We start from the raw sequence: 12975 nt of genomic DNA, 5'->3' as shown, positions 1-12975 counted from the left end.
TGGAGGCCTGTGGCGACCACCCTGGTGAGGGACAGCAGCCTGAGCCTTGGAGTCCATTTACCTGCAGCCTGAAGCTGCAGCCTGGCTCTGAGTTTAGCTTGCTAAGCCAGAATTTTTTATTATAATTTTAAAGATTTACTTAATTGAAAAATAGAGTAATAGCTAAGAATTGATGTATATGAAATTTTCATCTTGTCTATCACACACTGACAAGCTGTTGCCCCAGCCCAAGCTGGGCCCCAGACAGGCCATACTCTCTGTATATTTAAAAACATTCATTCTTAACGACACGCTATTTAAAGCATATACCGAGGAGAATCCACCCCCTTGACATTTCCACATTAATAATATTATTGCAAATCTCACTTTTGCTCATTCACTCGGCACATATTTATTGAGCTCCTGCCAGGTGCTGAGCACCATTCTAGGCCCTGGGGACATATCAGTGAACAAAGCAGATGAGGATCTTGCCCTTGAGGGTTTATGGTCTAGCAGGGGATACAGACAAACAATAGAATAATAAGTTAATTATAGTATACATCGGAAGGCCACAAATAGCATGGAAAAAAACAGAGCCGGTAAGGGAGTTCAGGAATTTTCAGGGTGGGTAGGGTGGGCCTTCCTGGAAGAGGGCATGTGAGCAAAGATCTAAGAGGGTGAGGGATATGACCACGTGGCTACCTTGAGAAGAACACCGAAGGCAGAGGGAATAGCAGGTGCAAAGGCCCAGGGGCAGGAGTGAACCTGCAGATACGAGAGACAGCAAGGAGGCTGGTGGGCCTGGGCTGAGTGAGTGACGGGGACAATGGCAAGATGTGGGGCCAAAGAGGGGCCAGGGGCCAGACTGGGTGGAAGGGCTTGCAGGCCAATGTTAAAATGACAACTTTCATGTTAATTTTATTTTCAAGAAGTAAAATGATACAAAGACAGCTAAAGCCTTACCCGTGTCCCTCCCCTCCTGCCCTCTCCTGTTGTTTCCAGGTTAGTGGGTCTTATTTCCCTGCATGTTTTTCTACATTTCCACATGAGTTAGTCTTCAGAGGGAATATAGAGTAGTATTTTGTGTTTGAGAATTTCATATTAAGAGGCCATTATCAACTGTATCTTTCTGCAGCTTGCCCTTTTTTTCACTGAAGATTCTTTTTTTAAAAAAATGTTATATACACATTTTGTTCATCCATTCATCCATGATGGACACTTGGGTTTGAGGAGGTGATACCTGAAATGAACCAGCTACAGGAATTGCTGAGGGAATGGTTTCTTGGCAGATGGAACAGCAAAGATAAAGGCATGGGCAACTCCTACACTTTCATAAGACCCAATTCCAATGCCCGCATGTCAGTCTTCAAAGACTTCTCTCGCTTCCCTGAGCAACTTGTCACTTCCTGTGTCTGCTTCCAAGGAGCATGAGCTGCATTCAGCCCACTGCACCGTTGTCTCCTGCCAGGCCGTGATTCCACCAGCCCTCCCCAATAAGCCTATTTCTTTTTTTTTTTTTTTTTTTATTTGTCTTTTTCGTGACTGGTATGGGGATCGCAACCCTTGGTGTGGCGTCGCCCGCACCGCGCTCAGCCAGTGAGTGCACCGGCCATCCCTATATAGGATCCGAACCTGGGGCGGGAGCGTCGCTGCGCTCCCAGCGCCGCACTCTCCCGAGTGTGCCACGGGGCCGGCCCCAACACGATGTTTTGATACATGTGTGTAGTGAAGTGTTACCATCTTCTCATGTAGTTAACTTTCTTTTTTTGTGTGGTGAGAACCCCTGAAATCTACTCTGTTAGCAAACTTCCAGTGTATAATACAAGATTATTAACTACAGTCCTATGCTGTAGAGACATTGGGTCTCTAGACCTACTCATCCCACACAACTGTGGCTTTGTACCCACTGTCCGACACCTCCCCATTTCCCGTGCCACCTTGCCCCAGTAACCACCATTGGCTGCTTCTGTGTGTTTGTCTCTTTCAGAGTCCTTGAATCTAAAAGTGAGATCATGCAGTATTGGTCTTTCTGTCAAGGTTCTGTCTTGGAAACTTATCCATGTAGCTCTAGTTCATTCATTTTGTCTGCTGTCCTGTGCACCGAGGCCCAGTTTATCTTTGACTGGGCACCTGCTGGGCCCTCTGTTCTTTTTCGAGGTTCGACAGTTCTTTTGCAGCCCTCTTGCACACACATGAGAATTTCTCTAGGGCAGTTTTTAAACTGAGATATGATCCGATAGGTGGGTGGTGAAATAATTGAGGTATGTGGAGACCAGCATTTTAAAAACAGAATGGAATAGGATAGAATATCAGAGTCCTAACATAATTGCATTATGTCTGAAGTGAGTACTCTTTCCAGCCGCTTCTGGTAGGTATGCAGGTAAAGGCCCTAGGGTGGCAGGTAGTGTTGGTGCCTCAGGGGACCCACAGAGCCATCAGGGCCTTGGCCACGTTCTGACCTGGTTAGGAAGTGCCCACCACTCTCCAACCAGCTTACTCAGCAGTGCACGGTCATCCCCATTTCCAAACATCTTTGCCTGCACTTGGTTTTCTGGGGTGTCTTGATTTTTGCCCATGTGTTGGGAAATGATATCTCATTTTAATGTGTAGTTAATCTTTTAAAAATTGTGGTTAAGTTTCAGTTAACATAAAATTCATCATTTTAACCATTTAAAGGTCTATAATTTAGTGGCATTTAGTGCAGTCACAATGTTGTGGAACCATCACTACTATCTAGTTCCAGAATGTTTTCGTCACCCCAAATAGAAGCCTTGTACCCATTAAGCAGTCACTCCCCATCCTCCCCTCACCCCCACCCTTGGCATCTACCAGTCTGCTTTCTGTTTCTATGAATTTGCCTGTTCTGGACATTTCACATAAGTGGAATCATGCAATGTGTGGCCTTTTGTGTCCGGCTTCTTTCACTTAGCATCATGTTTTCAAGAGTGGGGGGCGACTGCTAATGGGTATGAGGTTTTGCTTAGGGTGATGAAAATGTTCTGGAACTAGGTCATGGTGATGATTACACAACTTTGTAAACATACTAAAAATTTTTGAATTGTATACTTTAAATGGTGAATTGTATGATATATATGAATCATTAAACTGTTAAAAATATTAGCATGTTTTTAAGATTGGTTTATAACACTCATCCATAACTTTCATCCTTTTTAAGTTTACAATTTGATGAGTTTTATCAAATGTATACACCTCACTTGTGTGGCAACTAAGATCAAGATATGAGACATTTTTATCAGGCTAAACCCGCTTTCTTGTGCTGGTTTGCAGTTGGTCCCCTACTTCCACCCCCAGCCCCTGGCAGCCACTGATCTGGTTTCCTTGCTCCCAGTTTTCTCTTTTCCAGAATGTCATATAAATGAAATCATATAATGTATAGCTTTTTGTGTCTGGCTTTTTTTTTTTTTTTAACTGAGGGTAATGCTTTTGAGATTCATCCATGTGAGGTATTTATCAGTAGCTGGTTCCTTTTTACTGCAGAGCATGGATGCATGGCAGTTTATCTGTTGATGGGTATTCAGGTTGTTACATACAGCATTCCTTTAAAAACATATATATATATATATATATTTTTTTTTTTTTTTAAAGATGACCAGTAAGGGGATCTTAACCCTTGACTTGGTGTTGTTAGCACCACGCTCTCCCAAGTGAGCTAACCGGCCATCCCTATATGGGATCTGAACCTGTGGCCTTGGTGTTATCAGCACCACACTCTCCCAAGTGAGCCATGGGTTGGCCCTAAATAAAAAACATATTTGTTATTGGTGGACATTCAGGCAAGCCATGATGTTAAAGACTTCCTAGCCTTTGCGTAGGCTGTGTCCTCTGCCTGGAACTCCTTCCCCAGCCCCTTTTCTTTTTTATTTTTTAATACCCAGCTCAGAGGTCCCCTCCTCCAGGCAATCTTCCTGACTGCCCAAGAATGGGTTCAAAGGGTCCATTTGCCTGGATGGGAGGGGGTGGCATCCAACAAGGGCTCACCTTGGCACTGTCTCCCAACTTTGTGTTCCAGGGCTATGATCTTTGACCTTGGGGGTAGGGATAGGGACAGGATCACAGAATCAGCTATGTTAGGCAAAAGGGTATGAGCTTCACCAGAGCTGTTATCTAATCAGCTGCCTGGTCCAGATGCCTCTGGTCTGGTGTAACTGAAAGAAAGTTGTCCTGCTGATCAAAAGCGGGTCAAAGTCTTGTTCTGCCACCAGGGGTGGGGGTGGGGCAGAGGAGGAAGGGTCATGCCATGTCAGGTGATTATGTGGCTGACCGTTTGGATGCCTTGGAGTCCAACAGACCCTCTTCTAAGCACTTTCCCTACATGAACTCATTTAAATCTTTGACAGCCAATGAGGTGGATGCTATCCTTATGCCCATTGTAGAGATAAGGAAACTGAGGCTCAGAGAAGGTCAGTGACTTCACCATGATCATCCAGTCTGAAGGGGCAGATCTGGGTCACTGGAGATTCCCTGGGCAAGTGCCGGATAGATGGGCTGGAACTCCAGAATTCACCACCATATCGAAAACTTTCCTGTGCCCCCTTCCCCTTTCTTTGGTGGTAAGGACACATAACTTGTGGTCTACCCTTATAGCACATTTTTCAGGGTACTGGGTATTGATGTTGTGTTTTCTACTGGCAGAGCACCAGCAGAAGCCAGGCTGGGGAAGGCCCAGGAGATTAGGGAGTTGCTCACATCACAGAGCTGGTAGGGACGGGGCAGGATTTGAACCCAGCCCTCATGTCACTAAGCATCTCTTGGACTCAGTTTACCCAGGAGGTCTGAGTCCTGGGGCCTGACTGAGGGAGGGAAAGATGTGTGCGTAGGTTTTCCTCTGTACTGTTGGCTCTGAGCTGAGCCCTTATGGACAGACGGTGTGGACGCAGTGAGGCTGGACTGGACGCCATGGCCCCTCCCCTCTTCTGGAGGCAGCTGGCTTGTGCGGGGAGCTCTAAGGGGGCTGGTCCCCTCCTGGGGGCATAGCGTTTGGTAGACACAGGTGTGCTCATCCTTCTTGCAAGCCCCTTCCAAGGTAGATATGATCATTCCCAATGCTCAGGTGAGGGGGCTGATGTTCAGAGAGGGGAGGAACTGGGCCCAGGGTCACACGGCAAGTGAGTAAGTGATGGATTTGCACTGAGGCCTCCCTATGACTCTGGAGTCTCCCTCCCTGGAGCTGCGTTGAGTCTAAACTCCTGGGAGGGAGAGTGAAGGGAGAGGTTCATCATTCATTCATTCAAAATCTCCCCCTGCCTAGCTCTGTCCCTGGCACTAGGATTTAGCAGTGGACAAGACTGCAGATCCCCACCCTCATGGAGCTGACATTTTGGTAGGGGGAGGTCATGCCTAATAATGAAGACCATTTCGGGCCCTTGTTAGTGCTGTAAAGAAAATATAGCTGCAGAGTGCCCTCTGTTGGGTGGTGCTGGGTGTCTTAGAGAAGCCTGGGAAGCCTCTTGGAGGATGTGGCATCAGGGATGTGATGGCCACTGAGTGTGCAAAGGGGCTGGCCTGTGCCGAATAGGGTCCCCAGTGGTGTAGGGCCTGTCCCTGGCAGAGGGACACGCAATGCACAGGCCTTGAGGCTGTTGAAGGTCAGTTCAGATGGAAGGCTAGGACAGGCAGAAGGCCTGGGTGACCGGCTTCTGTGAGCTGGCACCTGTGAGCTGTGGGCAGGGCCCGGTGAAGGGGTTGGGCTAACCGAGAGGGTGGGGTCTCTCTGGATCCAGCTCTGTGTATTGATTCTGGCTGTTTGGGATGGGGGTGTGAGGGTGGGGGATAGCTGTCCTTGTCCTGGAAGGCCATGTTTGAGAGAAGGGGGAGGGTGATGCAAGCCACCAATGCCACCTCGCTTTATGACATCAGATGTCTGATGGACTGGGTCACTCCACCCCTCTGGGCTGTGAGGGGATGTGTGGGGCCAGTGATGTGGCCAGGCTGAGTTGGGAGTGAGGATTGGGGTGGACTGGGGGACTCCTCTGGGACACTGGGGTTAGGGAATTGCAGATCTGGAGAAGCAAAGCAGCAGTCAGAGGCCTAGTGGACTTCAAACCTGTTTCCTTCAACCTTTCAAGAAAATTAAGTTTTTGCCAAGCTTTATAAATCAAATGTTTCATATAAATTTCTGAATTTCTGGCTGGGAAACATCTCTCTTCTCATCTCCTTCTGCCTTTGCCCCTGGCATGCTCAGCTCTAGCCACACTGGCCTCCCTATGGCCCTCAAACTCTCTTTAAACACCTCGCTGCCTCAGGACCTTTGCATGGGCTGTTGCTACTGTGTGGAGTCCCCCTCCACCTCCCAAATTCACGTGCTTCCCTCTTTCACTGCCTGCAGTTTCTATTTTGGATTTGGCTTCTGTTTGCATTTTTTATATCTCACTTACCTGGTGACTCTGTCTAAAATTCAGTTCTCTTCACCATCCCTGTTTGCTTTCTCTGCACTCTGTCACATGGCACCGATTGCACCCTCATTGTTTAACACCTGCCTTTCCCCTGCTACAGTCAAAGCCCCACATAGTTGGGGATTGGTCTGTCTTGTTCACCCAGCTCTTAGAACAGCACCTGGCACATAGTAGGTGCTCTTACATGCTTGTTGAATGAATGAATGAATGAATGGATGGATGGTACATTTGGCCCCATGGAGCTCACATTCCTACGTGGTGCCATATGCTGCCACTCAGCAGCAGCCACCTCCTTTAGAGGGAATGAGGGGATCCCATTTGCCACACTCCATTCACTGGTGTTGGCTATTATTATTAAAACACAGTTTAAAAAATAACAGCATGAATATTTAACTATTTAATTTTATAAACTCCAGGTACTAGAGCTGTGTGTATGAAGGGCTTTTCCTCCACCTCCTGTCCCCAGAGCCCGCACCTGAGGAGCCCCTTCCCCTTCGTGCCTGTGGGGTCCAGCAGTGCAGGCTGGCTTGGGAGAGCTGTTCCACAGCCGTGTGGTGGGGCCCCCTCCACCCTTCTCATGGGCCCGTTTGTCTCATCTCCCTGCAGAATGTGCGCATCGACCCCAGTAGCCTGTCCTTCAACATGTGGAAGGAGCTCCCCATCCCCTTCTACTTCTCCGTCTACTTCTTTGATGTCCTCAACCCCAACGAGATCCTGAAGGGTGAGAAGCCACAAGTGCAGGAGCGTGGGCCCTACGTGTACAGGTGAGACTGGAGGGGCTGGCTGGGGCCAGGTGGGGGAGGGGTCTCAGAGTGGACAGGGTGGGGCTGCTGTGCTGAGCCCGAGACTGTTCCAGAAGCAGGCCAGGTGCAGAAGAGGGGCGTGATGGTGCTGGGGATGTTCTTTATGGAACAGTGAGGCACGAGGGATGTGGATCTGAGTGGAGGTGTTGTGTGTGTCCCCCTCTCTCACACATTCCCAGGGCCGTTCTCTACCAGGACCAAGAGCAGGGACCTACTCCCCAGCCCTGTCCAGAACAGAGGATTGGGCGGGTGAGCACAACCATGCTGGCCACATGCCTGGCATTGTGCCTTTGCTTTCTGGCCTTGCCTTACCTGGCTGTGGCCTCGGGGGAGTGACTTCACCCCTCTGAGCCTCAGTTTGTCCACTTGCCGACTGGGGGCAATGACGACATAGCAGCTACTTTGTCGGGTTGTCAGACACTTGCACGAGATAAGGATACGCTCAGAGTGATTAAGACAATGTGCCAGGGCGCGGTGAAGCATGCCCCAAGTGCACATGCCTTCTTACTGCACTTTTTATCTCATGGAGTTGCTGTAGCACCCCTCCCCCTCTGCATTATCGTTCCCTTTTGTAGGTAGAGGAATCGGGGCTCAGAGAGATGAACTGACTTGCCCCTGTCACATGGAGGTGGCCGGTAGGGCGGGCTGGACCTCAGGACTGGCTGCCTGCTCTGTCTGAGCCTTTGGACCTCGAACTGTGCCTGGTGGAGCCAGGGGTGCCCCTTCTGAGGGGTGAGTGACCCCGCCCTGGATCTCCTGGGGATGGAGTGGGCAGAGAACGTTCTGGCTGTTTGAGATGCACAGTTTGGTTCTGGGAAACCTAGGATGAAAACTCAACAAATGCACCTGAAACATTGTGGAGCCGGAAACATTAGAGTCAGCTGTATGGATTTGTGGGCTCATTCATTCATTCACTCATTTATTCAGTAAATGTTTGTTGAGCACCTAGTAGGAGTCAGCTGCTGTTCTGGGCACATGGGAACCAGCAGTGGACATGATGGGCGGGTGCCCGCCCCAGGGTGCTTGTAGTGGAGTCAGGGAAGTTGGAGGAAGATAAATAAGTAAAACCATAAGTCAGCATCGAGTGCTAAGAAGAGAGTGATAAAGCAGGGGAGGGACTAGGGAGGGTGGAGAGTGTTTAAGCCTTTGGTAAGAAGACCAGGGTGGGCCTCTCTGAGAAGGTGACTGGTGAGCAGAGACCTGGAGGAGGGAAGGGAGCCATGCAGGGCTGGGGCAAGAGTGTCCCAGGCAAGCGAACCCATAGTGCAAAGGCACTGAGGCAGGGGCATGGTGAAACTAGGTAGCAGTGAGGAGGCCAGCCTAGGTTAAGAATCCCACTTGGGCCCAGAGCCACAGGGCCTGGGAGCATTGCTGCCAGCGTTAGGGTTTCTAGAGCACTCTCTGCAACAACCCTCTGAGGTACGGAGGGTTATCACTGCATTTTACAGATGAGGAAACTGAGGCCCCTAGAGGTGGAGGGGCTTGCTTGAGGTCACATGTTTCTCCCAGTCTGGTGCTCTAGTCGTTGAGACTTTGGATTCTGGAGAGTGACTGCCCGGATTTAAAATGTGGCTTCGCCACTCACCAGCTCTCTGCTCATGGGCAATGGGCTTTCTTTCCCTATGCCTTGATTTCCCTGTGTGTAAAATGGGGATAACTGTACCCTCCTGCTGCTCTTTGTTGAATCATTTTCTTTGGGAGAACGCAAATCTGCAGGTGGTACCAGATGCGTCAAATTAACAGAAGTAGTTTTCCGAGGGACTGTTGGAATACAAAATCCGATTCTGACCATTCTGCCCTCCTGGGCCGAGCAACTTCATGAAACCAGGATCCCAGCTGAGCTCTGCTGTGGAAAGGCTTCTGAGTTGGAGCCCAGCCTGGCTTGCCAGTGCCTATAGTTATTCCTTCATTCTGTAAGCATTTATTGAGTGCCTCCTGCTCCCAACCCAGACAGATGAGACCCTGCCTCACAGAGCTGATGTTCTAATGGGGAAAGGGCAAATAAGCTGGCAAGTAGCGAAATCAGGCAGCAGTAAGTGTGATGAAAACAAAACGGAGACATGCTGGAGAGTGCTGGAGGGAAGGTGTCAGCAGGGCTTGGACTAACTGGAGGGTCAGGGAGGACCTCTGCAAAGGGGACACTTACTGGATCTGAATGGTGAGAAGAAGGCGCTGGGGGAAGGAAGGTCCCAGACAGAGCATATGCAAAGGCTGAGGCAGGGAAAGGCAGCCTTTGTGGCTGGAGTGTCATGGTGGGGGGGAGTGGGAACGACCAGGCCTGAGGATTGGGCTGGGCCAGCTGGGGGAGGGCCTCGGAGGCCACATGAGGAGCTCCACTGGGGGTTGTGGCCAAGAGAATGACACGATCCGATTTCCACTTTTGAAAGATTCTTCTAGATGCTTTGTGGAGGATGGATTGAAGAGGCAAGAGATAATAATGAAAACAATAACAATAATAATAGCTGCTAATATCTGTATAGTGTTTCCTTTGCATCAGGTGATTGTTTTAATTGCTTTATGTGTATTAACTCATTTAATCTTCACAGCAACTCTACAGAGGAGATCTTGTTATGACTCCCATTTTATAGATAGGAAAACTGAGGCACAGGTAGAGAGTGATGGAGACAGGATTCCAGCCCTGGCCCTCTGGCATGTTCCTTACTACCTACCGTGCTCCACTGCCTCCCTTGAAGGAGCAGGGACATGCAGGAGTAGGCTGGTGTGGTCTCCGCAGCTTGGTGAGGGGGAGAGGGAGGTGTCAGGATTTGGGGTGCTCTGGGGAACAGACTTGGGGAGGTGGTCACGCCTGGCTTTGGCACTATCAGGTAGGAGATGTATATGGACATTCCAGGGCCCCACAGCCTCCCGGTGGGTGCTGCAGGTGAGTTGCTGGGAGTGTCCCCACTCAGGTGGGGCCAGCTGATCCAGCGGCTTCCCCCTACAGGGAGTTCAGGCACAAGAGCAACATCACCTTCAACGACAATGACACGGTGTCCTTCCTTGAGTACCGCAGCTTCCATTTCCAGCCCGACAAGTCTGGTGGCTTGGAGAGCGACTACATCGTCATACCCAACATCATGGTCTTGGTGAGGCTGCCTGCCCTTGTCCCTCGAGGGGTTCCCTTTCTCTTCCCACCTGCCCCTTGCACGAGGCAGTTCCCTGAGGTGGGCAGAGCTTGGTGATCCTCCCCCACAGTGGGTGCTCTTGGCCCTGTGCTGTCTCAACTGCCCCCCCTGAATTCTGAGTTTCCTGGGCTGGCCCACCTGTCTCTGGCTTGCAAGTACTGGCCAGGGTCATTTTCTTTTCTATTCCGTCTGCAACTCTGAACTCTCCAAAGGGAGGTACCTTGTGGGGGACTGAATGGGCACTGATAGTCTCTGGTCTGTGGCATTTGGGGGAGGGTGTGGGCAAGACCTCTGCTCTGTGGGTGACAGTCATAGTTATAGTTATTTGATTTGTGTTTCCTGAGCTTGTCATGTGTGTGGCGTTCCCAGGAACACCCCCTGGTTTACTGATTCACAGGACTCAGCATAAAGTCGTACCCACGGCTGTGATTTATTACAGGAAAAGGACACAGAGCACAATCAGCAAAGGGAAAAGGCACATGGGTGAAGTCCAAGGGACACCAGGCTCAAGCTTCCAGAGTCCTTCCCCCATGGAATCCCACAGGACATGCTTAATTCCCCCAACAATGAGCTGTGTGAATGCGTTGCGTGTGAAATGTTGTCTACCAGGGAAGTCTGCTAGAGACTCAGGGTTCAGGGTTTTCACTGGGAGCTGGTCACGTAGGCAGCCTCTGCTTGGCACCTAGCAAAATCCCAGAAGCCCAGAGGAAAGCAGGTGTTTGACATAAACTACATTATTTGCAAAAACAGCCTGGGCACAGTGAGCTGCTGTTATCAAGGGATGAAGGGAACCTTCCCGAAATCCAAATTTCCAGACTCCAGCTGAGGGCTTGCCTTGCCAGTAGCCTTTCTAGGGCCAGATAGTAAATGTTTCAGGCTTTGAGGCCTAATGGGCCCTAAAAAGGGTCTCCTTGGCAGCCGCTCAACTCTGCCATTGTAGCTCAGAAGCAGCCAAGGACAGTAATGAGAAGGAATGGGTGTGGCTTGTTGCTATAAAACTAACTTTGTGGATGCCGAAATGTGAATTTTGTGTATCTCTCAAGTTTCTTGGAATATTCTTTTTTTGATTTTTTTCCCCAACCATTTGAAAATGTTAAAAACATTCTTAGCTCATGGGCTGTACAAAACAGGCTCTGGGCCGGTTTTGGCCGTGGGCCGGAGTTTGCTGACCTTGGTGTAGATTATGTTCGGAAGGACACCCAAGAACCTGCAGCAGCAGCAGCAGCAGCAGCAGCAGCAGCAGCAGCAGCGGGCTGCCTCAGGGAGGAGAATGGGGAGACGAGAGCCAGGGATGGGAGAGGGACTTACATCCTTTTGTGAGTTTTTAAAACTGTGTGTATATTACCTTTAAGAAATTATTAGAGAATGAAGGAGTCCCTGGTAAGTTCCCACGGAACCAGACTGCTATGACCCATGTTTCAGGAAATGCTAGATGTGTTCACATTTCTAGAGGTGGAGATTGGCTTTTAGATGATGTGCCTTCAAGAAAATAAACTGAGAGTGAAGACGGTATCTCCAGAAGAAAGCAAAAATTGACAAATTCCAAATTGACAAAAATTGACTATAAGCACCTAGGTACTGGGTGGAAGAGATGTCTGGGGCTCTTGATGTTTAGATAGGAAGGAGATGATAAGAAAGTAGAGTAGAGTCACCATTAAGGCTCTCTTTTTGTCGCAAATGGGAGTAAAATGTGCTCCAAAGTGCCTCATGCCAAAAGGGAATTTATGGGCTCCTGTTACTGAAAGGGTAGGGTTGTGCTAGTTTCAGGTATGGCTCAATCCAGGTGCAAACAGTTTTGCTGGGATTTGTGCAGGCTTTATTCTCTGGCAGGCCTGCCCTTCAAGGTGTCTATAGGCTTGTACACCCCAGGGTCACATGGCCAGTGGGGGGACCTGCACTCTCTTTCCTCTAGCCCCAGCAGAATGTCTCCTCGTGGCTCCTTGTCTCTGACTGGGCCACATCCACATTCCCAAACCAAGCACTGTAGCCAGAGGGAGGCAGGTTTCTTTTCTTTTTTTAAAAAAAATGTATTTTATTTTGTCAATATACAATGTAGTTGATTTTTGTGGCCCATCACCAAAACCTCCCTCCCTCCTCCCGCTCCCCCCTCCCTCCCAACAACCTCCTATCTGTTCCTTGTTGTGTCAACTTCAAGGAATTGTGATTGTTGTGTCTTCTTCCCTCCCCCCCCCCAGTTTATTTGTGCATTTATTTATTTATTTTTAGCTCCCACAAATAAGTGAGACCATGTGATATTTCTCGTTCTGTGCCTGACTTGTTTCACTTAATATAATTCTCTCTAGGTCCATCCATGTTGTTACGAATGGCAGTATTTCATTCTTTTTTATAGCAGAGTAGTATTCCATTGTGTAGATATACCACAGTTTCTGTATCCACTCATCTGATGATGGACATTTGGGCTGGTTCCAACTCTTGGCTATTGTAAATAGTGCTGTAATGAACACTGGAGAACAGGTATACCTTTGACTTGATGGTTTCCATTCCTCTGGATATATCCCCAGCAGTGGGATAGCTGGGTTATATGGTAGATCTATCTGCAATTGTTTGAGGAACCTCCATACCATTTTCCATAGAGGCTGCACCATTTTGCAGTCCCACCAGCAATGTATGAGAGTTCCTTTTTCTCTGCAACCT

General features: G+C 49.1%; 1 protein-coding gene across 4 annotated transcripts in view; it reads left to right on the top strand.

Moving 5' to 3' along the window:
* Nucleotides 1-12975, top strand: part of SCARB1 (scavenger receptor class B, member 1) — a 210589-nt gene that overhangs the window by 33995 nt on the left and 163619 nt on the right. For all 4 annotated transcript variants that reach the window (XR_550609.1, XR_550610.1, XM_008574287.1 and 1 more), the window contains exons 2-3: nucleotides 6999-7156; nucleotides 10140-10281. Coding sequence is in view for 2 of the 4 variants with exons in the window: in XM_008574287.1 (XP_008572509.1) it covers nucleotides 6999-7156; nucleotides 10140-10281 (300 nt within the window). In the remaining 2 variants the exon portion in view is untranslated. The remainder of the gene's footprint in view (nucleotides 1-6998; nucleotides 7157-10139; nucleotides 10282-12975) is intronic.

Source organism: Galeopterus variegatus, unplaced genomic scaffold (genome assembly GCF_000696425.1).
Source record: "Galeopterus variegatus unplaced genomic scaffold, G_variegatus-3.0.2 Scaffold1028, whole genome shotgun sequence".
NCBI classification, from domain to species: Eukaryota; Metazoa; Chordata; class Mammalia; order Dermoptera; family Cynocephalidae; genus Galeopterus; species Galeopterus variegatus.
This window is presented reverse-complemented; position numbering and strand designations above follow the sequence as displayed.